Genomic DNA, 26,020 nt, shown 5'->3' on the forward strand with positions numbered 1-26,020 from the left:
TCCTGCTCAGGCTGTTGGTCTTTATGAACCAAATTCTGCAAACCCATACACGAGTAATTACTCTGAGCTCTTCTCACTGGGGCTACTCATGTGATTAAAGTGACTCTGAACCAATGATGGTGAATAAAATTGTTGGAGCATAATGTTACGTATTGCAATGCAGAAGTCTGATTTTGTTTTTAGTAATGGGAATGTAAATTACGTAAAATAGTAAAAAAACCAAGAAGTCTCTCCAAAAATTTACAACTAAAACAAAAACAAATTTCTCTATAGCTCTATTTACAATGCTAGAATTGCATAAGCATGATTCTGACTTTCACGAATGTAACCAGGGTGGTTATGCCCCAGAACTGAATAATAATTAAAAGCTAGATATTGGCAGCTTCAGGCTTGCTTTTCCTCAGGAGCCTAAGGGGGAAACTTCAGAAGGCAACTTCAGAACAGCCACTCCACTGTGGAAAGAACCTGCATCTGTTCCCCAGAAGGGCAGCAAATACTGAAGCCTCTTTGGGAATGCAAGAACTGCCCAAATAAAGATGACACACTCACATACTGCCAAAAAGAAAGGTTCCCAATACGAGATTACAAAATATACAGAATTTTGAACATCCACATTATTGGTCAGCCCAACATCAAAGCCTTTCTGTTAAATATGCAGCACTGCCTTGGCACTGGACCTGCACTTAGCAGCTCACGAGCCACAGGATTGCCATGAGTCTCTATTTCCTAGCTTTTTCTTTGTGCAACCATGAGGTTTAGGCATGGGCTTTTTAAAAACAAAAGGTAAGAACTGTAAACCAGCACACCTCTGGTTGCTGAAGCTTTCAGACTTGCAGTATCTTAGCAGCTACAATATTCACAAACATCAAAAGAATAAAGGGAAAACAATGACACTTCAATATAGTATGTAGCTCCCTGGAGATGAGGAAGGCTCAGGACTCAACGACTCTTCTTCATGGACAGTGGCATGTCTAAGGGCAAAGTGAGCCTGCCAAGGCCGGATTGAACTTAAAGGCACGCTCACACACATGCACAAGCACACACCAAAATCACCATGGAAAATGTGCTGCCCGAGTGTGCGTGAATGAAGCCGGCAGCTCAGGCACCGTGCTAAGCTCCAGCAGGAAGACGGAAGGTTTTTTTGCAAGGGACAAGGGACATTCCTCTGTGTCCATGATGAACAGCGGGGCTGCAGCCTGCACGGATGGGCTGGGGCGGGTGGCAAAGGACTGTCCTGAGTCGCTGCACATCGATGCACAGAGCACCGGGTCTGCTGCCGGGGCAGGCAAGGAGGGGCAGCAGCGCCAGGCTCGCGCGGGAGGGATCCTGCTGTGTCCCAAAGCAAGCGGCAACCAAACAAGCTGCTAATCAGGACGCAACCTGAGCCTCCACACAGCGTGTGCGCGAGGACTGCCTGCCTGCGTGTGCAGAAGGGAGAGGGGAAGCGCCAGGCCTGTGGGAACTGCGAGCTTAAGGGGATTTTTGTGAAAGGGAAAAAAATAAATAACTGTTTGGTATTTTGCCGGTAATAAAAGTTTCTCACAACATAATACGGAGCAAACACTGCTTTGAAGGAAAGAGAACTCTGTTAAACAAAGAACCTAAACCCAGAAGAAATAATTCCCTTTTAATGCTAATGTTAACATTTCATTTTTATAAGAAATTCCAGGGAATTTCCCCATAAGACTCTTCAGTTCCATACACTTACTCTGTTTTCTTCTCTTCCCCCTGCTGACCTACCTTGCTGTTTCCTTCCAGGAAATAAACAAATTTTTATGATATTTTTGCCTTTCGTTATTAGGGTTTTTATGTTGAAAATAGAAGTTTGGCAAACAGTTAAACATCTGCTTAGACACTAGCACAGGAGTGATGTAACTGAAGCCAATAGACACAAACAAAGCATCTGAATGCCTTGGAATTATGATTACCTATTTTCATGTATTTCTAAAGAAACGGAAATGTTTCTATTTTAAAACAGGGACACCCAGAGGTGTCTAACACACAATGAAGACCTGCAAGTCAGTAGTGACCGGAGGTTACAAATCCATGCAGGGCAGCTCTCCGTCTGGGCACATCCCGGCCTCTCCGTGTCCTTTGGAATCGGGTTACTCCAGCAGGATGGCGAGCGCGCGGTGGGCACGTCTGTCCTGCTGGGACCTTGTGCGCTGCACGAGCAGGGCTGCCCTGACCGCAGGCGAGCGGCAAAGGCGGCGCCAGGAGATGGGGGAGCAGCAGCGCCTGTCCCTCGTCCAGAAGTTATTCCCCCTCAGTATTGCCCATAGGAAGACGTGGGAGCAAAGGGAGATTTCCTTTTCAGGATCATTCCTGGACTGGCAAAGCTGCTTGTTGACACAGGATATCTAGGCCTTAATAATACATCTATCTAGGCCATAGTGAAATTCAGGTCCAGTTGCTCAACACCAGTGTTCCCGCATCCCACGCAGGACATATTCCTCCTACTCATTTTCTCACTCACATTTCACCTGTAAAACGGTAACTCTAAGCAAGTCATGTATGGGTTTCCCTTAATCTCAGGTTGCTAAATCCTTCAGTGAGCATGTTCACAATGACCACTGCCCAGCAAAGAAGTCTGCAATTTTCCATTGCAACTGCAACACAAGAGCTGTTCAAAATGTTGTGTCTTTTAGTTCTGTGGCAGTGTGCTCAACTACTCCAGGTACGTTAGAAAGATCAGCTCTGTGACATACCACAACCCCAAAAGCTTCCCACCTAGGAATACGAATGGAATAAGCAATCCATCACACCCACTGACACGTTCCCCAAAACACACACACGCTCAAGACCTTAGAGTGGTGTCAGAATGTTTATTGAAGAGGGCAATCTCACTGGCTGAACCGACAGGGGTACCCAGTAACTTTTAACATAAGCAAACAGAGATACTGTAAACTTGCTATGCATGGAAACTGTGTTTATACTTAAACTGGACTTGGGAGACTGAAATAATTTAATAGAAAAATATAGCTTGAGTTCCCAGGAGGTTTGAATGACCTCGAGATCATGCTGAAGAAACGTAGGGATGGATCCTGTGATGCACATGGAGTCATGCAAACATTTTCAAACAGGCTGATAGTAAAGAATACTGAGTTGCCTATTTGCTGTGGAGGTTTTGCAAACATACTTTATAAAACATAACACTTTTTACTCCTGTAAAATATATTTTAGTATTCCGTCACTTGTGTTATCAGAACTGATGACGTGTGCTGTAATGTTAGTGCCGCCTCATTTACTTAAAAAGTTTTCTAATAGCAAAGTCTCTTGCTATGGCTCTTGCTACTGCATGAAATGCTGACAAATTCCTTAAATAGAGGAAAAAATAATTTAAAAAAATAGAAAATAAACAGATGGGAGGAATTTCGGATCATTCTTGGTGCAGCCAATATATTGACAAAGCATGATTTACATAGCAACTAAAATGGTTGTACTCAAAACACCTGCATGGAAACCTAACATAAATCAGAAAGATATTGACCATGGCAAATGGCAAGCATCTCTTGCCAATGAGCCTGTAAAATCATTATCGGGAACATTAAAAATACCAAGAACATAATCTAACATAGCACATTGATGATGAAACTCCAATGACTAGCAGGGAATTGCTAAACCTAATAGTGATTTGTTTACAAGAACAAAATAAAGGAATGGTTCATTATTTTTTAACTTCATAGCTGAAAACAGCTAGATGCGCTGGCAAAACCCCTACTCGTCCTCCCATGGGGGCACATGCCACGAGTGGACACCAGTCACGGGAAGGCAGGTTTCGGAATGACCGGATTCGGTGTTGTGGGTCACAAAAGGCCACCATTTCTAGGTTTCAAGGCAGCAATGCAGCTTTGGCTCGGCTCTGGCTCGGGAGGAACAGAGTTTTCTTTTCACAGCTAGGCCTTCCGTGCCACAGGAGTCCTCTTCGACATAAAAACGCCACAGAGACAAAGGCTCCACGGCAGCAAGGCCGAGGTGAAGCCTCCGGCGCTGCCCTGGTGTCCGCATGGTGCCAGGCCCGTGGCCAAGCACCGCAGGGATTTCAGTGTGCTGGGGGGTCACAACTGCCCAAGGGGAACGACTCTCCGCGCCCGTGAGGGCTCAGCTTCACAACCCGTCTCGTGCAGCGAGGCAGGCCGCTGCCCGCCGCCGTTCTGGGGCTAATCCCCGCCGTTTCGGGCACCCCCGCAGGGATGGGGCAGCAGCGCCGGCCCGCGCGGCCCCGCGGCGCGGCCTAGGCGGGCGGGCGGGCGCTTCGCGCGCCTCTCCCCCTTCTTCCTCCTCCTCCTTCCCCGCCTGGCGGCCGCTGCCCCCAACAGAGATGGAGGCCATCGAGGAGCTGGAGATCCAGCCCTGCGCCTCCTCCCTCTACCTGCGCCCCTTCCGCCTCTGCTACCGGCAGGTGAGTGGCGGCGGCCCCCAGGCGGCGCGGCCCCAGCCTCCCGCCCGGCCCCTTCCCGCCCGCCCCTTCCTCCGCCGCGGCCGGCTCGGAGGGAGGGAAGGAGGCAGGCCGGGAGGGTGGCGGCTTCTCTCCCGGCCGCCGCCGCGCAGGGCAGAGCCGGCAGCAAAGCGGGCCGCCCCGCAGGCTGTCAGCGTCCTGCCATGTCCTCCCCCCGCCATTTTGGGCCGCCGGCGGCGTCGCCCCCAGCGCGGGCTCCGCCGCCTCATGGCGCCCGCGGCCCCAGCGCTGCCCGGCGGGCCCTGTGCCCCGGGCCGGGCCGGGCCGGGCCTGCCTGCGAGAGTAGCCCTGTTGGTGACCCGGGTGGCCCTCGCAGACACCTGGGGCCTGGGTGACCTGTGCGTTGGGCCACCTCGGAGCTGCGCGGCCTCTCCTGCGTGGGTTGTACCCTTTCAGTCACCGTGTGGTAAAAGAAACGGTTGTTTAAACGCTGTTGAGCTGTGCTGTGCGGAGGCTGGTTCTGTGCCACGTGCGCGGCAGAGGCGGCCGTAGGAAATCCTCATCCTCAGGCTGTTCGTAGCTCCCGCTGTTCATAGCTCCACGCGTTGCCCTGCACAGGAGCCCTGAGAACTGGAGCGGTGGACAGGACACACGGCAGGGAGCAGTGGAGCATCTTGTAGTGTGCGACAGTAAATTTCTGTGCTGGATGTTTTCTGCAGATGAGTTTCTGCGTGGAAAACTGTTGTTTCTCCAGGTGGGAACTTGCGTTGGCCAGTCTAGTGTGAGCTTTGGCCTGGGAAAAGTGGTGGAAGTGCAAATACAGAAGCATTCAGGGAGCTCTAGAAATAAGTATTCCAGGCCATGTTTGTTCATCCCTCCTCTTATTTTTCCCTGACTTTCTTTGCTTCTGAAGACATCAGTTAAAAAAGTAAAGAGGGAATGCGTATGGAAGAGTGTGCTAAAGTCCAATAGTGAGATAAAAGCAGATGCAGATTAATTCATTTTTATTTTTTCTTTCCTTTTTTCTTAATCGTACTTTATTCTCCTAAAGAAAGCTGTCTTCTTGATTCTTGAGATAATTAAAACGTTTTGACTTGCAAACAACTGCAAGTTTTTACACTGAATGAATCATTTCTTTTTAGATATCAGAAAAAAAGCCTGGAGATCATTTTCTTATACTCTGAATTTTTGCTGTCTTATTTTGTAAATGGCAGGTCTTATTTTGAGTCACTGTGTACTTACATGGAAAATGGGGTTCAATTAAAAGGTACAAAATTGCTACAAAATTGCTTTTAATTAAATGACAAGTCTCTTAAAGATGATACATTAAGAAATAAGGATGTGTTTGTTCAGGCTGTGCGCTCATGTGCTGTGAGTTGGCATGGGCTGGCATCACCACCAGAAGAAGTAGCTGTATGTGCTCTCCCTGCATGTCTGTCTGTTCACACCCCCTCTCTCGTACAAATGTTTGTGCACCAACATAGTGAGCTGCATCAGGGATCTGGCCCGGCTCAAAATCTAGTCTAGCCAAAAAAAAAAAAAAAGTTATTTTTAACCCAAATAAGAGTAAAAGATCAGTCGGGTGTCTGATATGATGGAAATGCTTGCGCTGCTAATGTGGTTAGAAATGGATGTTTGGGGGCTGACTGAGGGTAGAGATTGTTTCTTTTGGCCAGTTCAGTGTCTTAAAATGAACATGTCAGTATAGCATGAACATGTAGGTATATGTGCAGAAGTGGCTTGGGTTCAGCCTACTGTGAGCATAACCTGCATGAGTGTACAGCTGTCAGCACCTGACCCAGAGACAGGCCTCAAGTTTATTAAAAACACATTTTGCATTTTAAAACTGACTTACTAACCAAAGGAAATGGTAAATATTTTTATTCATTTGACTAATTATTTCAACAGTGTTTAGGCCTGCTGAAACCCCATGAAATACCTGAACAGTTAGGTGTCTAAAATCTGAAGAAGTTAGGTGCCTGATCTGCTTAAGAACTTTTAAAAATTCCTCCAGTTACCAAAACCAAAAATAATTTAACATTACCTCTTGATCTTAATGGTTGTATGGTAAATACAACTGTTAAGTAGGTCTTCCTCTTATACAAGTTTCTTTTTTTTTTTTTTTTAAATCCACCAGCTGGCAGAAGAAACTTCCCTGTTTCTCAGTTTCCAACTGGTACGTTATCTTTGAGTGAATTTATATTGGCTTGCTAAACTGAATCGAAAGCTACCGAAAAACTTTCTGAATAATTGAATTAATGAAATGAGAGAAATTGAAATAACAGCATTTGTTTCAAACTAGTTGGTATGCTTATTTAACACAGCGGCATTGTGCCACAGTTGGAAAGGTTCAAGTGGTCTTACATGTATTTCTGTGAAGCTATTAATAGTGTGACCTATAATTCATTGTAGTCAGAAGAAAACCCATTGATGCATATTTTTGTATTTAGAATAGTTTAGATGAATGATAGTTCAGGCTTAGATTGTCATTTTGAAATTTAAACAGGTATATTCCTGGAATAAGAATATTCAAGATTGATCTATTCAAGATTTTATAAAAATGGAATACAAGTGTCTCACTTCATTTGTTTCTTTTTTTGTGACTATTTTTCTCTACAAGCAGAAAATTCAAATAATTTCTATACAAAAGGTACATGAGAAGATTTATCTCTGAGCATTCATGAGCCCTTATGTTACAGGGCTGGACTGCAAATTAAAAATACACCTTGTACAGATATAATCTCATGCAGTTGTCAGTACTGTACTGATGCTTTCGAGCAGGTACCTACCTTACTGTACATGCTAAATGTTTATCCATACCTCCCTCTTCTTACTGCTAAACAAGATGATCTGCAAATTTTTTTCCCTAAGGTGGGTGGGGAGAAGCTAAATCTAAACCAAATGCTACAGAACCTCTGGTGTAAGCCCACACTTGAATGTGCCTGCTGAAGATTGTGGTCCCACCAGAGCAAGAGCAGAGTCAGAGCCTGCTTTTCTGTCTGTCAGAGGCACTTAACACATTCAAAATTGTAGGCCCAGAGGTTTGATTAGTATTTAGGCCACATGGATATTTTGCTTGGATATCTAGGTGTTGGGGCAAGAAGTTCAGGACAAATGAAGAAGCAAAGTTGTCTGTACTTAGAATCAAGCCTATCTGTTTCTTGCAAAGACTAAAAGTAGGCCTGCACTGTTAGGAACGAGTTCTGAGCTTTGAACCGTGTGTGGATGGAGGCATGCAGGTTATTGGGTGAAGCTAGGCTCCAGGAAAATCCCAGTGACAACTGATTTTTAAATGATTTGTGCAGCCTTTGTATAGGTTCCACAGAGGTGGAAACAAGCCTGTTAAAGGAATCATAGGTATACAAAAACTGTAGGGAAATTTGTATGGGAAAATGCAGAAGGGTAAGGTAAAGCTTAAAACTATGTTCTTCAAAATAGTTGTCTAACAGCTCCTCGGAATAGACCCCATGTTTCACTTGGAATTTTTCAGCTGTGAATGCCTTCCTGACAACACAGCCCTTCATCAAGAAATATGTTTCATCTTAAGCAGGGGAGGGGTGAGGACAGCAGAGATGGCTACAGCACCTTAGGTAGCCTGCTGAGTGTGCTGTTCATTTTGTCAGTGGGAACTCTGCTTATATATTCTTTTTGTGCTTGATTCAGAAAGAAGAGAATTCATTTATCTCCTGTATGGGATAGCCATCTGGCTGTTTTTAATGTGTATTTGTCCTCAAAGTGCAAATTGATTTGTTGTCTAAAGTGATTTTTTTTTTTAAACATATATCACCTCCTAAAGGATTGTCTTCTATATCAGGAACGCCGTGGCAAATCTCTTCTCACTTTTTCCTATTGAAGTTTTTCTGCTTTTCATAAATAATGTATTCAAGAGACCAGAGGGATGGCTAATGAGAGATTAACTCTATGCCCAAGGGCCAGGGCATTTCCCTGGTATGTGGTAGAGTCAGACTGCAGGATCTTGCTTCAATTAATACTGCTTCCCACATCACAGGAGAGTGCTCTCACTGCTGGGAAACACATTTGTGTGTAAATCTGCAGCTCTCTTTTGTGTATGGTAGCCAGACACTGGACTATATGTTAGAATAGAAAATACCAAGTTGAAGAGTCGTGCTGAGACCAAGGCATGGAATAAACTCCGAGCAACTGTTGAGCAGTGTTGTCAGGATTTGGGGCAGGATTAAGTATCCAAATGGAAATCTGGATTAAACACAGACTTAATCAGCAGCAGAGCAGAGTTTTCACTGATTCTGTGTGTTGGATTTGGACCTTGACATGGTCCTTTGACAGAGCTCTGGTCAATCTTGCTGCAGTAACTTCAGATGTTTTGGTGTGCTACTCTGTCCCGGTGCTAGTGGTTATCACGTGCTGAGAATCAGCAGAAGGCAAAGGACTTTTGTTCCAGTTCATTCTCTGCTGCTCCAGTTCAAACCCACCTTTGTTAGCAGTTTGAGGTAGACTGCTGAGCTTTGCACAGGACAAAGTGCCTTTATATATTCTATTTGGTGACCTCTGTGTTGGGGACAGGATCCTTAAGGGAAGGCAGAGCATCGGCCCAGGAGAAGCATCCAGCTGGGGGAATATCTTAAACTGTTTTAGAGAGTTTTGCCCAGAGCCCACGTTTCAGAGCCTCTGGATCTAGCCCAGACTCATTCAGCTTTGTTTTTGAAGGTGGTTCTGGCAAGGGAGCTCTTGCTGCTGCTTCCGCGCAATGTATAAACACATGCCTGCATTTGGCCCAGGATCTTTTAGAAGTGTGATGCTAGACTATTACCAACTGTGATTAATAATGCAAGCGAGGTTATATATAAAATCTGTGGAATGGTGAATGGACATCTATTTCAATGATATGGGAAAAAACTGAAAATCTCTGTGCATTTTGACCTAAGAATACAATCAGAATTGGAAACTTCTTCCTCTTCTGTGAGCTTCCTTTTGCTTCCACAGCTCAGAGTAGTCCAGGGCCTGAACAACACTTTTCCTCAATTTCTTTGAACTTTAGTCCCATTCATTTTTATTTTAAATACGTGAAAAATGTTCTCTTTAATACCATGTTAATGCATGATGTTTTCATTCAGTGTTAAGGGAATTAACCTTTCATAACTTTGTTTTAGCAATGGATAAGGAAGTGTTCCTCAGGACGAGTGTGCAATTTGTGTGTGTATCAGGAATTTCTTTTTTCTAATCCTAGATTTCATACTGCTTTTTTATGCAATCGTGAGCAGCCTCTCTGGTTCTGGGTTTTTGCAACTTTTGTGTTTTTGCAACTGTTTTGCTTGTAGAGAAGTAAAGCCCGTATCCCTTATGTCACAAGAGCATTACACTCATGTAATGAAGAGCAAAACTGTGTAGTGCTCTAATACATAATACATATAATACATAATACATTCAGAATTTTTCATATGGTAAGAACAACATGAATGTGCCCAACTGCCTGAAATACTTTCTAGAACTTCCTTTTGCTTTTTTATAAACATAAAACATTCTTTTCTGCTTGACAGTTAAGAATGATGCTGTTGAGGGAGTAAACATTGTTAAGTTACCTGTTCAAACTAGTAATGCTCTTCTGTTGACTCTTCAAAAGGCTCCAGCAATAGGAAATGTGCTATCCAGTAAGACGTTTATTTTATAATTGATATTTTCAAAGCAGTAATACAGTAACTGGGGATGATATTTTCTCTGAAAATTAGTTTTAATTTCTTCATCTTTTCTCATCTCTTATGTAAGTATATATTAATCTTAAATACAAACAAACCACTTCTAGCTTAGGAAGTCCCCGAGCTGCAAATTGCTGGAGGTTGAGAGCAACTTGCCAATATATTCTTCCTCAAGCACCTCGGCCGCTTCCAAAGGTGCTGGAAGAGACATGGGTTTGATTGGACTGATCTGACTGCTGCCATGCTAATGGGAAATTATAGCTAAAGTGCAATAAGGTTATTTTATATGCGTGAAAGAAAGGAAGCACAAAGTTTGGGCAGCGATAGGATTAGGGAGTTAGATGCTGAGGGAACACATACTTCCTTCTAGAGGAAGTGTTTTCTGCAATAAGGGCACAAGTTTACGAAAAGAGATTAAGGAATTTAAGCGTATTCATTTGTGACTCACCCATATATCTTGAATGCAATTCTGAAGAGTTGTATGAATTATTTTAGCATGGGATGTTTAAGAATTACCAAGGGCAGAAATAAGAATTAGCAAGTAAGAGAAGCACTTGAAAAGAATAGCAGTACTCTTCTTTGTTTTAGTGAATATTGTGCTCTGTTAGTCATAATTTCTATATCCAATATGCTTCACCAGGAAAACATAGGGTAGTTTGAAACAAATACATAGAAAGTAGTTGGCAGTGAAAAATCTTCACATTTTTAAATCACTTATGAGTAAAGAAACTTAAAAGCAAATTTCTCTTATTGGAGAGAATAAGGTAGTGGGAATCATGTGTCATATCATCTTTGCACAGAGCTGAAATACTTGCACATTTAGATAAGTGAGCACCAAAATCTTACCTAATGTAATCAATAGCTAGTGTTTGGGAATTGGATAGTTACTGTGAAATAGCCATGGAATTGAAAGCTAGTCTTAGGAGGAAATGCCTAAGTTGTAGTTAAGTTAAACGAGTGATACCCTGCTCACTGGTGGCTATTGGACTACTTGTAGGTAGCCCACATAGGTCATCTAAGAAAAGCAGGTCCCCTATCAGTAGGTGTTAATGTGCTGCACAGGGTCTGCAGCTCCATGGGAAGATGTTTGCAAGCCTGCAAACGACGAGGTGGGAAAACCGTTGGTTTTGACAGTGTTGCTCCAGTAGCCTCATCTGCAAGGGCTTGTCTGCACAGGGCTCTCCTGATTAACTCTGTGTCTCATTCTACAACAAAGAGTCTGGGTCTGTTTACGCTAAACCATTTTCAAAGTATGACTGCACTTTGAATTCGTACCCTACCCTAATCCACGTTAACTTTCCAGTGTATGCCCTAAGGGAGCAGTAAACTAAACTGTGTCCACATAGTTTAATGGAGTTTAACTAGCAGAATCCAAGTTCATCAGATTAATTTTCTAGATGCCCTGGTATAGACAAGCCCTAAGAATGAAAGTGGTTTAGTTCTTAGTGAATGAAATATGTTACAATATCCAACACTGAGATTGTATTATATTTTTTGTGTGAAATATGTTACATACAAAGCAGATTTTTGACTTTTTTGGTACTATGAGTTTTATAGTAATTGCGGCTGGATCTGAGAAATAAACTAGTATTCATGTGCTTCAGCTACTAAGTGTTGTATTTGCTTTCAGTTTGGATCAAAATACATATGTTTGCTTGAATAGCAGATACCTTTTTTCCCGGTACAAAAAAGTCTGTTCTCTGAATCATTATTTCAGCTCTGACACTGTATGTATTTGGTGTGTTTAAAGTAGATGAATACAGTAACATTTTAAATTTATAGCAAATCTGAATATTATGGAAATGTGACATTTCCCATAAAGAAGAATATTCTCTAAAGTGTCTCAGAAGATAGTTTTTGATAAGTTTATATGGAATGAAAACATACTTCATTATATTCTAGAAAATTCACATGCATTTTAAATAATGATTTTTATCTCAGCTGCTGCCGTACTTGAAATGCATTTGTGTTCTCAGCTACATCTTATAAAAGGTCAGCTCCCGTGTTCTGAAAACTTTATATATGAGTTGATGTTGCATTAAAATGTAATTTTTACCCAGCAGGCATGTAAAGTTCGCTGCTGACTTGCATTCAGATTACTTTTTTGGTATAACTTTTAACTAGAACAAGCCTATGTCAAAAAACTTAAGTTTCCAAAAGTGTTGTCCTTCAGACACTGATCAAAATCATCTCGGTATCGCAATGCTAAAGTTTGCAGGAGTTTAAACAAACCAAAGTTCATTTTTTCCTAGCAGTCAACTATCGTCACACCAAAGCCACGATCGCTGATCAAAACAGAATTAATTATTTGTTTCACGTTGCAGTCGCTGTGTCAAAATCCTTTAAATGCCTCGTGGAGGTGAGAGGGAATCTTAGAGCCTGTGACAGAGCAGCTGGTCTGGACATGGGCTGATGCCCCAGTTGACAGGTTGTTGGATTAGAAAGAATATCAAAGGCAGTGAGTAAGATTAGGGATAAGTGAACATCTGACAGCAGTTTGCAGCAGGGGAGAACAGATGATAAACAATGGGAGCGGGGTCCGTGTGGGGGGAGAGGTGAGAAGGCCATGGGAAAAGTGTGGCGGCAATCACTAAAGCTCCAGGTTGCGGAGCCTCATGAATAGAACAGGAAATGGGATTTGCTGGGACAGATGTGCTGAGTGGTGATGAATACATTATAGGGAAATGAGGCTAAACTCTGAAAAGTGAGACATGGTCTTTCTCTGAAAATAGAAAGCACGGGAAAAGTTTGCCCTTCTGGAGAAATAAGCATCAATATTTGAAAAATAAGGCAGAAAGAGAGGCAATACGACTGGTGATTTTAATTAAATGCTTGTTGTTCAGTAGCATTTGTGACAAACTGTAGGTCATTTCCTTCTAATGCAGACGTATTACAAATACTTTACAAGTGTTTATTTTAAAGTTAAAGCTGCATGAGTGATGATCGAGTTTGCATGATGGAGCAGCCTCTTTGGAAGCTCTGAGTGGATAATGCTCAGTCACATTTTCTGTATTTGGCATGTGTTACATAGCACTCAACATGACATCTATTTGATCCTGCCTCTATTAAAGAGAATTGTCCAGGGTGATCTTGTGAGGTCTTTCCAGCCTTGCCTCTCTCCAATTCTGTAATGTGTTTGTGTGCTTGCAGAAAATCATGCATAAGTGTAACTGTTCCTTAGAATATGTTTTCTGTATTTAATAAAATTCTTTGTCTGCAGTTCTTCATGAATCCTTTTCCTATAAATGTGATACAGTCATGTCAGAAAACTGGAATTTTTTGTGTGTTTTCTGACTGTGTGTCAGTTCACAGACTTAAATTCCTTTTTTTTTGTCTTTTTAAGGAAATCTCATTGAAAAAACAGAGCCCACAGTAACACTCATAGCATATTCCTTCAGCAGAAAGCGGAAAGTGGTTGGTGTTACTCTGAGAAAGCATTGGTAAGATTTCTTCTCAGACATCTAGGAGGTTATTCCACAACATATTCTCCCAGCTTGGAAATACTACCTTGCCAAAGCGGAAAACACAAACTGTGAGAGTCACCAACTGGGAAACAAAAAGCTGCGTGGTCTGGGGACAAGAGGTGCCTGGGCTGTGATGGGAATGCCCCCCATCTGTCTGTGCTGACCTCGGATCCCGCACGCGCTGCCGCTGTCCTGGGGACACGGGGACGGCTGCCTGGCCTTGGTCACCGCGTGCACCGTAACCATAGCTCTGCTTTTTGAAAGAACAAGGAATTGTAGCTAGAATTTGGGATGGATGAGTATGTCTTCTAGCCTGATTCCATAAATGGAGCTGTTTGCGTTGCAAAAATACTGTGTGCTGTATTTTGATAGTGTCACTTGAATGCTGTAACTGTAGTGGCAGTCCAGCACTGGGGTCGCTCACTCCCAAAAGCTTCCCAGAATCATTGATCAAATATCAATGCTTTTGAATTAACCATAATGATACATTAAAAAGTAAAAAAGCGGTGAACACTGCAAGAGAGAGATGAAAAACATCATGATTTACTGATTCTGATTTGGACATGTATTATCCTAATGTTTCTGTTTTCCATAAAACCCTAATTTCTACATTTGGATGAAACTATAACTGAGTAGTTTGTTGCAAGCAGTTGTCATTTTTGAACAGTGGTTAAAGGCTCTTTGGTAATTGCCTCTGTATCTCAATTTTCAGACAACTACAGGGTTAAACTGTTAAAAAGATCTCAACAAGGCAGTACTAAAATATAGAACTGTATGAAGAAAGACTAATCAATGCAATTAGTCACCAACTTGATGCAAGTTATATATGACTTTTAAGGAACAGGTGCATTTCTTTGTTCCTGTGCTTTCTTCAGCTGTCAGAAGGGTTGGAAGACGTTTTTAAGTTACTAACTTGTATATTTTTGGTTATCTCTTTTTTTCCTCCCCAAAGGTGAGATGATGGTGAATTGGCCACTGCTATAGGAATTAAATTTCAATTTAGTCTTTCAAAACGGAAAGGTAGAAGTGAAATTAAGAGAAGAGCAAAACCTGGAGCTCGTCGCATCTGTCGCTTTGAACCGTTGTGTTTTTTTTTTGGGGAGGGGGAGTGGAAGGAGGAGGCGGGATTGGGGAGAAGGGAGAGGATGAAAAGCCCCAAGGATCTTTGTGAAGAGGGTGTGTGAGAAAGTCTTAGGAGAAAAATCTAAAGGTTGTTACTAAGCCTTGGCTTCTGTTAGCCCCCTGCTGCTGTTCTTCATCAAGTTATTTTAATGGCTTTCAAAGCAAGTGAGTGGAAAATGGTTTCTCTGGAACTTTAAGGAGACTGAACTGAAAACTGTCATTGCTTTATAAGTAAAACACATCAAAGATTGATGGAAGAATTGCTTGTTAAACACATCATAGATTTTAATTAAAAAATGGAGATATCATAAAAGAGACATCACATCATCATAACTGCCTAAAGGTGAAAGTTTAATGGCTTGTCATCTGCTCGGGAGCCTGTGTTAAGTATCTCTTTCATAGCTTTTGTGACCCTCTGGATGTGCATGTGATTTTTTATTTTTCTTTCCTCCTGTAAGGAAGAAAAATATGCAAGCATGAAAATGTAAGCGATTATGGTGCTTTTTAATTTTCTTTTGCCTGTTTTTAAGCATGTTTTTTCCCCTGATATTTTTAATAATTAGTACTTGAAATTCCTAAGTATTTTTTAAATAACTCTTGAATAATAATACCTAAAATAGTTATTTTTAGTGCAGTGTATTAAATAGTCATGTGCATCTACTCTCTGAATATGTATATTACACAGTAATCACTTGAGTTTGTCTTCTGGAGCCTGTTCCTCTCTCTCGTCCTCTCCCCCCTTTCCTCTGCAGTCCTCCAGTGTGTGTGAGTTTTTTTGGGTAGTACATTTCTTCCTGATTGAAAGAAACTATTTAGTGCACATAGAAAAAAATGTTTTCGCTGAGTTTGAGCTTTATAGTTTTGTGCCAAATTCTCGTTCTGATGTGTGAGGCTGCATATGATCAAGGTGCATTTTCAGTAAGTAAATACAAATAATTATTTTGAAAGATTAAAAGAATTCTTCAGCAACCTAATAAAGTACAAGGTATATTATTCTTTAGTCCCTCTTATAATTTCAGAAATGTTAAGTGTAGTTTCAATTTTAATTCCTGAGTTCTTTTTGAAGTTAAGCAGCTAGGTCTTATGCATGATTCTGACTCTCGATCTGATTCTTCTAATGAAGAAAATTGTTTTTGCCAACAGCTTGATATGTGATGATTGCAACTACTGAATTATTTGTGCATCCTGTGCTTAGAAATGGTATGTATTACTGAAAAGTGTAACATAATTAGAGTGATTCTACAAGGCTTTCAAGATGTACAAGCTCATCGAAAATTGAGAGTAGGAAGACTGAGTTCTCCATGAAATTTGTTGTTTTAGCTGATGTTTTAGTTAGCCATAGTAGTTGAGAATCCTTTTTCTCCTAACTGTGTCACCTTAAGATGATTTTTTTTTTAAAGTTTGTGCAAACCTGTTGGTTAAGTGTCTCTTACTGAAACTCAACTGAAACCTGAAATGCAGTTCATTCTTGTTTGGTATTTTAGTATTGAGCAACAATTAGCAATTGACATTTATGAATTTACAATGGAAATAACATTACATTTTGCTGCATAGTTGTACACTGTTAAAGGTTCCAGACTGTAAAAGATGAGAGGTTGTCCTCCACCATATATACTTTTATACACTTTTGAAATGCTGACTGTGTTGAAAGCAATGATATTTTTGGTGCTGATATTGGTGAGGCCAATATTTCCCTCATATTGTTTTTACTTAATCTAGCCTAATCCCTAAATCAAGCCAACTCCTACACAATTTGACTAAGAGATCTTTTTACTTAGAAAGGAAACACTGAATTGCTGTGGTTGCAGTCACCTATTTGACCAGAAGTTGCACATTCTGACAAACTCTGCTTAAGTCAACATGTGGAGACAAAAGGGAAATAGATAAAGCTGCATAGAGTATAGCATTATAAATAATTTAAAAACATATTTAGCTCTTGTGTGTGGTCTTATTTTGAACTGATGAAATAGTTGCTGGCTTCATTCAGCTTTCTTTTGGCTTTAGGTGTGAATACTTGTTATTGCTTAGTCATTTAAGTATGTTGAACTTGAAGCAGCCCTATTAGAGCAAGGTTGGCTCTCAAGCTTTCTGACCAGTCTCTCCTAGATTTTTGTATCTGTGCCTGTGCTTAGTAGTGAGCTTTAGTATGGTAACATTTCTGGTAGTTTAAAATATGAGACATAAACAGGTGGCTTTTGGCAGAACAGCCTCTCAGCAATGCTTTAAAGAATTGAGTGTTGTCTCCAAAGTGAAGTCGTTATATTTTTTTGCTAGTTTACATGGTTACGGGCTTATTTTGTCTGCAAAGTTTATATTGTTCTTTAGAACCACATTTCATATGCTGCAGCTTTGTACAGCCTCAAACGTGATCAAACTTGTGCCTGATTTGCCCCACTCAGATATCTGAGTTAACGATTGGCCACCACTGAGTGAAACCAGGGTGAATAATCACTAGTGCAGAAGTGAATGCAACAGCACTGGATAGTCCTTCCAAGTGTAAAACCTGACTGTGTTTCTGTAAAGCATCTTTCTTTTCAAAGATAGATGATTCACCTGTCCATCTGGACAGCCCTGTTACATTTTATCTGGTTACTTTTGCTTTGATCTGTCTAGGAGTTAAAATATCGTAGCAGGATTCTCACAAGAATCACTGGAACATAAAGACCTTCCTCGAGCGTTAGGGTACACTCCATGGAGAAAGATTAATTTGTAGAAGTAAAAATACAAGTGTCAAGATTTAGTGCAAGAGGGTGTGGGTTGGAGTAGAGGTCTAATCAGACCAAGCAACTGAAACCAAGATGGTCAGTGAAAACATTTCATTGAAAGATAAAACTGATGGAATATTTCAGTGTTTGCTTTTGAAGTATTAAAAAAAAAAAAAAGATTTAATAGGTAGGTCTGAAGTCTAGTGGCCAGTGTGACTCCGTGGTTTCCTTCCCTGTCCCTGTGCATTCTTCCGTAGCCCTTGCAGACTGTGCTGTCCAGTGCTGCTCTCAGTGACGTGACAAGCCATGCCCAGCACGTGTGTCCTGGGGAGAGGGTGAAGAAAAAGCGACTTTTTGCACTGCTGTGTGTTGTATGGTTTTAGCCAGAAAAGTGTATCCTCTTGCAAAAAAAGCTGCGGACTTGTAGTAGTTGCGGAAGCTAATTCTTCGTTCTCACTCCAGTCCTACCGAATATGAGGAACAAACTTATAAGCTTCATTCCTTGTCTAAGACTTAAGGTTCAAATGCTGGGTTCCTGACACTGAATGCTTGGAGACAGGAGACCTTAAGGTGATGCATTTTGTGAAAAGAGCCAGCAGTAAATAGTTTAGATGTGCTTACAGTGTTCAGTACTACAGAAAAGACATGCTAAAAATCCCTGGACATTGTCTATAAAAACACTTGCAATAAGGGGTAACCGTGGGTTCCAATGAGACTTTAGCGTGTAGGAGGTGTCCTTTCCTACTTTTATTCCACCATGGAGACACCACGGTGCTGCACCTGGCTTTGTTCCCAACTTTGTTGAAACTTAGGATCTCCTAAGTGCTGCTTGCTAACCTTGGTTAGTGCTGTTAATGCTGTTCTTTTTTTGTTTGTTTTTGTTTTTTGGCATGTGCCAGACCTACGTGTGATGCAAGGCATGCAGTTCATCGAGCTGTATTGTTCCTGTATTGCTTTGACTCCTGCATCAGAAATAGTTTGTCCCTTGTAAGTTACAAGTACACGAGCAGATTTGTTGGTTATTTTAAGAATTGTATTTATCTGCCTGATGCTGTTGTTTTACAGGTGCATTTGCAAGGACCAGTAACTTAAAGGAGAAGCTAATATTACAGACTTTTTTGTTTTAAATCCAACTTTTATAATGCAACAATCTATAATAGACACAGGCTTTTTCTTAACGGTGGTCTGCCTCAGGTGACAGCAGTCTACAAATAGTGGTCTGAAAATAGAATTTTGTTTTGGAAACTAGCACTAACATTTATTTATTGCATAGCTTTTGAATGCAGCTGTCTGAAAATGGAAAGGTCCAGCACCGTGACAGAAGACGGGTAGGTTCTTTTTCTGCTCCCTGTCAACTGGAGAAGATTTTAATCAGCCCGTGTTTAAGTTGCAACAGGATTTGTTAGAATGACTAAAGAGGTAATGAGAAATACAAGACAATTGATGGTAGTGATTAACATTTGGCTGAAATACTAGTGGCAACTTAAACTGTGGTTTTACGGTGTTCTCGGTGTTGTTTTCCTGAATGGCACAGTGAAATTAGTGATGAAAGGCCGGTTTCTTTCCTTCCTTTTTTGGATAAGGGTCATGACCTCGGCTAGCAAAGAAGAAATTATGCTTGTAGGCGTAGTGGTTGCCTTGGGACTGATGATTTTAAGATTCATTTTCTCCTTCTACTGACTGTGATCATGTCTGCTTCTTTCTGTGCTGTGCTTGCTCAGATGTGGCGACAGCTCAAAATCCCAGAGAAGTTAGTGGAATTTCTCTTTTTGAGCTAAGGAGATTCTGGATTACATTGTCTTCAGCATACTCCAATTCTTTGGTGTAAAATATCAAGGGAGATCCTGGAGTTGCAAGAATGTGATATGGACCAAAACAGAGTTTTCTCCATAATTGAAGTTCCCTGGAAGTCCTTTCCATAAAGGGTTAAAGCAGTGTTTTTACTAGTGAGTGCAGTAGGAGTGGAGGAAGACCTTAAAGGATAGGAAGTGAGATTTACCATCTGGTGTGGTCTCTTTACCGACTTGCCATGGGTAGTTTGTGTTGAATCTTGCCCTTTCCTGAAGATATTGAACCAGAGGTGATTGATCTAGTTTTATCATATCAAATGCAAAATTATTTCCTCTGCTGATGGGTCACTGAAACTTCCCAGGTAGGCCCTTTAGCTCAGTAACTCTGTAGTCAAAAGGAATCAGCTGCCAATGGTCTAGAAAAGATTAAAAGAGAAATTTCTCAGTGACGTTTTTCATTCTTTTGTGCTCTAAAATTTTAAAATACATCTTCTTCTTTTTCTATAGTTACATACGTTTCAGTAAAATTAGCTTGGAAAATGTCTTCAGTGACTTAGGTGCGTAAATGTAATTTTTTAGAAGAATTTTGGAGGAATCTATCTCGCTGAGTTTCACTAAGATTAGACTCTATTAGACAGAAGAGCAGAAATAGCTTCGTAATCCTGGGAGATATATTTCAATTTTGAAAAATGTCATATTCTGCAGGAGAACTTAATAAAGACATTTAGACTTCCTTTATAGATTCTGCCTTTGCCTGAAATTATAGTGGTTCAGAGTGAAGTCTTTAAATTCACATCTTCCATCTTTCAGGAGAGTGCCTGAAAAAGAGACATTTATGGAATGTTACAGAGTGCTTTCTGCAACCTTTTCTTTTGAAAATGTTCTACTTTGTATGATTGATTATTAGAAATTGCTCCCCAGATTCATCTCTTTACTAGTGAACGACAAAGTCTGTTTTTTTTTCTTTTGTTACTTTTTCTGTTTCTGACTTGATGAATATGTGAGAATTTATATAAAACAGAACAGTTCTAGAAGAAGAAATGAAACAAGAAACACTTGAGAATTCCCAGGAGCCACCTGGTCGGGGTATTTCCTTGGCATGTAATCCCTGCTCTGGAGCCGGCAGATGTGCCTTTGGTAGCACAGAGAGCCCTAGGCTGTTGGCGACAACCACATTTGTATGCTCTTGAGTAGAAATGCTGCCCTGAGTCTGGAAAGACTTTGGACAAAGCTTAACTTTCCCTTTTCAAAGGAAAAAACAGGGGAATTGATTGTTTTCAATAAGCACTCTATGCTCATTATTTAAGTAACTTTGGAAAATTGGATGTATTGTGTCTCAGCTTCTTAGGATGCTCAGCAGACTCTGTTTTTGATTTATCTAATGTTCGTTGGGTAATTAATGTATGCAAGAAAACAGGTATTCCATGTCCATGCTCTATGAGGAAATACTTTTAATTGTGGCATGTCTAATTATCGCTGTTGCTTATCCTGATATGGAATTGAGAAAACAAAATATTCCACCTTCTGATACCAGTTTTTCTGAGGACATTTGTCTCAGTTGCTTCTAGCTTCTGATCCTCAGAAGAGATGTGTATTAATCCCATTGAACTAAAAAAGTCAGCCATTTTGCCAGATCAGCTTTGCAGAAGGTAAGCAATGAAGTTCCAGGTAGCACTTATCATGGAAAGAAAAAAATAATAATAAAACCAAGTGAAGTGGTTGAGTGATGTGGCTATAGCAATTTGCCAGTGTTAAACCAGGCTGTGCCAGCGAGGAAGAAAGCCTCCCTCCATGCCAGCAGCTTGGCTTTATCTCCATGCCGGCCTCTCCTGCTGTGTGGTACCTGCATTTATGCAGAGACACCATGACTAGGATGGAGGAGCTTTGTGCTGGGGTTGTTTTAACCAGATTACATTGTTATTGTGGCTCCATGTGTGGTTGTAGAAATGTTTGTGGTGTTCGCAAACAGGAGACCATGGGGAAGACTAGAGAAGAAGGGAGGGTGAATTTTTCCTTTAACAGTTAACGTAAAAAAATAGGAAAAAGATTATGTAAATACCAGCTGAATGACCTCTGTAGTTTTACAGCAAGAATGTATATGGTGTAAAACATTTGTTTTAGAAACATTTTAGAAAATAAAATTTACAGAAGAATACTTTCTGTCACATCAACTGAATGTACGATTTGCAGATGATTTCACTGTGAAATCGTCTCTCTTTACTACAATGTTATTTCTTAACTAAGTCCAGTCAAAGTTTTGGGTTTCCTACTTTACTATCACTTAAAGAAAAAGTAGTGGTAGAAATTTTCTGAAATCTGGAAAGCGTATATTTGTTTCATCTTCACACAATAAGAAAGGTTGTTGACAGGCTTTTGAGGGAAAACATAGTTTAGTGAAAATTTTGAAAATATAGGCAAAGTCAGTAATATTATAGGAATTGAGGTAAAACTCATAACAGTTTAATACTTAAGTGTTGTAATTTTTATTAAATATGTTAATAGCAGCTTGTTTTTGAAATCTCAACCTATTAGCAATTGTTTACTTTATTGGAGTTAACTTGGTACTGCAGAGGAGCTCATCTGTATCTCAAGGTATAAATTTAAGTTATATGATGACCTGGCAGTAAAATGATGTTAGTGAGAAGAGTTATAAATTGGACCTCTGTGAGTATCATGTTTCTTAATGCAAGTAGCTTATCTTCATTTTTTATGGTATAGTTTTTGGTATGTTACTAATTTTTACTGTGGAATAAGGCACGTTTGATATGTACATGCAATTGCTCTTAATGATGTTGCACATGAAAAGCAGAAAAAAAAAGATAGCAAGGAAATTTGACTTAATATATTCATATATGCTCCATTTTCATGTTTTATAAATTTCATTCAAAGGTAAGTGATCTTACTGATAGCTGAATGCCAAGCTAAACTGCTAAACTGCAACAACTCCATTGTTGAAAAGTACACACAAAAAACAAACTGTGACCTGAAAGTAAACTTCCAGGGGATTATAAGAGAAAGTTTACTTACACATCAGGTATCTTAGTTGTAATTGTTCTGGCAGTTGATGTACATAAAATGAACAAAGTGGCTTGGCCCAGTATTGCATTAACAGTTGAATAAATTAATATGTTCTCCCTTGTTTATTTTACCTCCTAAAGTGTGAAAAAATTGCACCTTTGAACAGTGTTGCCACAACCATCTGTTTGCAGTTTTGTTGCAAACTTCTACCAGAATAACCCTCACTTTGAAGGGAAAATTGATATGGGTTGTAAAAATTGTAGTCTGGGACCCTAGGTTTTATGTCTCTTCAAGTATCCCCGGTGTGGTCTGTACTGAAACATCTTATGACTTCTTCAAGAAGTGAGTCAGGATCTTCTAACTAATTTCATATAGGAAATCAAGTCCATGCCTCAAAGAGTCTGTTGTAACACAGAGCTTAGCACCTTTATCTCGAGTTCAGGATCCTTTTACATGGAGTGTGTAGTAAGATTTGCCTTGCAGCCCCAACTGCTGTGTCAGCTTGAGCTGGCATGCTAGTGAGTAAGTCGTTCCCATGAACCTCACTAGATTTAGTTTCAGTTGTGAAATTATTAATATTGTCAGTGAAAGTCAATTAACAACAGTGGTCTGCATATTAGATATAAAAATCATTTTATAGGTTATTGAGAAGTCATCAACCTGTATTTTTTGATGCAGCTCCCCAAGGCACTAAAGTCAGTGTTTTTTGCCTGAGACATTTGAATACTGGTAAGTTAAAAACTGCAAGGCACCATTATTTGTAATCATAATACTTTTAAAATAAACATTCTGGATAGTTTAGTAATGAAATCTTGAAAGCTTTGTTTAAAAACCAGACACCTCCCCTTTCCTCTTGAGCTTAAACAGTGGCTTGTTTAAAAAACAGTGAAATTCCATAACACTTAAAAATCTTTTGAAGTAGTTCTTCAACATCAGCAAGTAATTCTGCAAATTGCTTTTGAAGATGAGGCTTCATTTACTTCAGCATGTGCAGTCCGATGGGGTGGATTAGTGGGTGTGGACTAATATTGTAATTTAGACCTTTTTGAGTGCATGTGTCTTTCTCCTAAACAGTCCTTATCAGATGTATCTCTATACTCTTGGAATAATTTTAGCTAGACCAAGGCTATTTTGTTGAATAGGTGAAAATTTAATGTATAATACCAATACTATAATACCAATGCTAGTTACTCAAAAATGAGAATTTAAATCTGTCTATTTTTGTAAGGCACATTTTTTTCCTACTTCTCTGACCAGCTCACTGCTGCTGTTACAGAAATGCTGGTGCTGGAGTAGGGGTCAGAGCAGAGATGTGCAGTTTGGGTAGACAGGGGAACAGCCTGAATTTAGGTTGCCTTAGGCAGCTGTGGAACCCTACCCTCAGACCACGGGAGTTTCACAGAAATCCTTCTGTTTTAAATTAATAGTTAATGTGCTAAGACAGTTCACTAATATGGTTACATGTACGAAGAAAGGAAGAAAAGAGCATCACCTCTCAACATGTGTAAATTAAAATAACTTTTTTTTTAGGAGCTGCATGTTTTTATGTTAGATGAAAATACTTTCAGTTTGAAAGACGTGTAATACTTTCTATAAAATATGAGAAAAAGCTTTTCTTGCTTATCACAAATCAAACCTTTCTTATAGGCAAGACCTGTGATAAGCTGTTGCTTTAAATATTTTAAACAGTCTTCTGTTCAGAATAGTTCTTTTTCAGATGAAAAAGTTTAATATGAATTTCCTTCAATTTCCAACTTCTCTTTTGCACTGTTATTTGTGGATGAAGATTTTTAGATACAGCATGGCAGCTCTCTAGTTTCCATAAATAAAAAAAAGTTAGAAAATAGTCCTTTCTCCTCTATCATATTAATCAAAAAAAGGTATTTGATGAGAAACAATGAAACTTTTAAAGCATGTGGAAGAAGTATTTCATTTTATTTGGAAACTTTTACAAGTTCAAACTTGCTTTAGCTGTCTTTTCCAGTATAAGTTCTGTTGTTTATATGGATTTCACAATACCAGGTTCATCACTAGTGCTTTATTTTTTTAAACAAAAAAGAATACCAAGCCATGGGGTAGATGATTTTCTTGACATAAACACTTCTGTTTTACTATTATTTACTTTTTTGTGTGTGTGTGGCAGAGTGCTAAAAATACCCTGAAAATTATTCAGACAATGCAAGGTAATTTGATCAATAATTTTATGATATGGTGGTGAAAAGCATTGGGACTCAAGTATTGGGACTTGAGTTTGACTTGGAAATGCAATTTCTGCACACACATCATTGTGACATTGGAAACATTTATGTATTATCTGTACATAACAACAATTTTAGTGCATTAATAATTAAGGTGTCAAGAAATGGTCTGTATTAGATTATACATCCTCATTTGTTTCCACTGAAAATTGCTGTAGATGTGACATCTGATTCCCTTAAGCTGGAAAAAAGAAATGTAAGAAGGAAAATTCAACTGATAAGGACACTTCTGTAGAGGGGGAAGAATTCATTTACAGAGGGGTGAGTGAGGCTTAGCTTGTAGCATCCAGTATCTGCAGCCTTGCTAGGTTCGTTACAGGGGATGTCTGCTCCGTTTAAGCTGATAACTGTGACTGAAAGAGAAGCAGGGGCTAATGCACATGTACTTCAGGGCATGTTTTCCCATTATAGGAGCATTTTTTATTAAAAACAAAAGAAAAAAAGATAATGTGCTGCTTTTATTCATTTTAATTGGCTGTGTTTATTCATCATAAAAAGTGAGAAAAACATTAAAGCCAATTTAAGAAAGTAAGGATGACGGGAAGCTGCAGAACGGACTCAATTGATAAAGATTTTTGTCCAGCTTTGCGAGTCTGCTATTTGGGCTCCCCAGTTGTACAGCCCGTGTTGATTATCCTGACCAAACCAGTCTGCTAAAACGCTGAGGTGCTGTTTCCTTGCCATGCGCATCGGGGCAACGAGTAGTTCAGCGAGAGAACATAGCGAACTTCTGTATAGAAAGAGGTGATGCTGAACAGTATAAATAAGTTTATGGAAGGTGGGTTGAATTGGGAAATGCCTGCAATAAAAAACAAGTTTAAGACTTGTTTTTAAAGAAAAAAATATATATACTCATAGCTTAAAAATAATTGAGAACAGAAGAAAACAGAATATGATTATCCCTCTAGGGAGTTTTCCTGCTTTGTTACATGTAAATGATTAAACAGGGACTGCACACTGGCTTGGCACTGCAGACTTGGTTAAAACCATTATTTGCCAATTAATTCTCTTATCTGTTTTTCTTTGCCTATAGTGTCACTATTTTATTGCACAATGAATGGTCATAATCCCTTTGCATTAAGCACATTAATTGCCTTTGTGTCTTAGAACTGTGGAAACAGAGTAGCTGGAGCAGTGAGGACAAAGTTGTTTTTGTGCTATAATTACATCAACCTCAGGATTTTTTTTTTCACAAACATGGGACATTTATTTCTTGGATGACTGCTTTACATCCAGTCCAACTGGTATGGACTAGAGGATCATTACTGGTGTGTCATTTTAAGTGTCATAACTTGTGCATGTAGCTTATCTATACCATAATATGTTTGCCTTTCGTCCTTAACTGCCTCTTGTTTGTTTACACTGACTTTGTCTGCCTTCTGACTGAATTGTGAGCTCTGAGCAGGAACTGTGCCCACCATATGTGTTTAGTGCCTATCACAATAGGTCACCAATCCCCTTGTTGTCTCTCCTGTAATGTAAACAATAAGAAGTTAATCATTGTCATGGAAAGGTTTTTTTTTTTCTTTTCTAGTGACGTATGTGAGGTTGATTTACTTATTTTGGACATATATACACATTTCGGAGACCTC

General features: G+C 40.0%; 1 protein-coding gene across 1 annotated transcript in view; it reads left to right on the top strand.

The window, feature by feature from the left end:
* Positions 1-4,289: 4,289 nt before the first annotated feature.
* The window catches only part of NUDT14 (nudix hydrolase 14), a 56,554-nt gene continuing 34,823 nt past the window's right edge, over positions 4,290-26,020 (top strand). The window contains exon 1 of the mRNA XM_088539426.1: positions 4,290-4,402. Coding sequence (XP_088395552.1) covers positions 4,322-4,402 — 81 coding nt within the window. The 5' untranslated portion in view covers positions 4,290-4,321. The remainder of the gene's footprint in view (positions 4,403-26,020) is intronic.

The sequence above is a fragment of the Tinamus guttatus genome, unplaced genomic scaffold, assembly GCF_059628265.1.
Source record: "Tinamus guttatus ecotype Peru unplaced genomic scaffold, ASM5962826v1 Tinamus_guttatus_pri_ptg000048l, whole genome shotgun sequence".
Taxonomy (NCBI): domain Eukaryota; kingdom Metazoa; phylum Chordata; class Aves; order Tinamiformes; family Tinamidae; genus Tinamus; species Tinamus guttatus.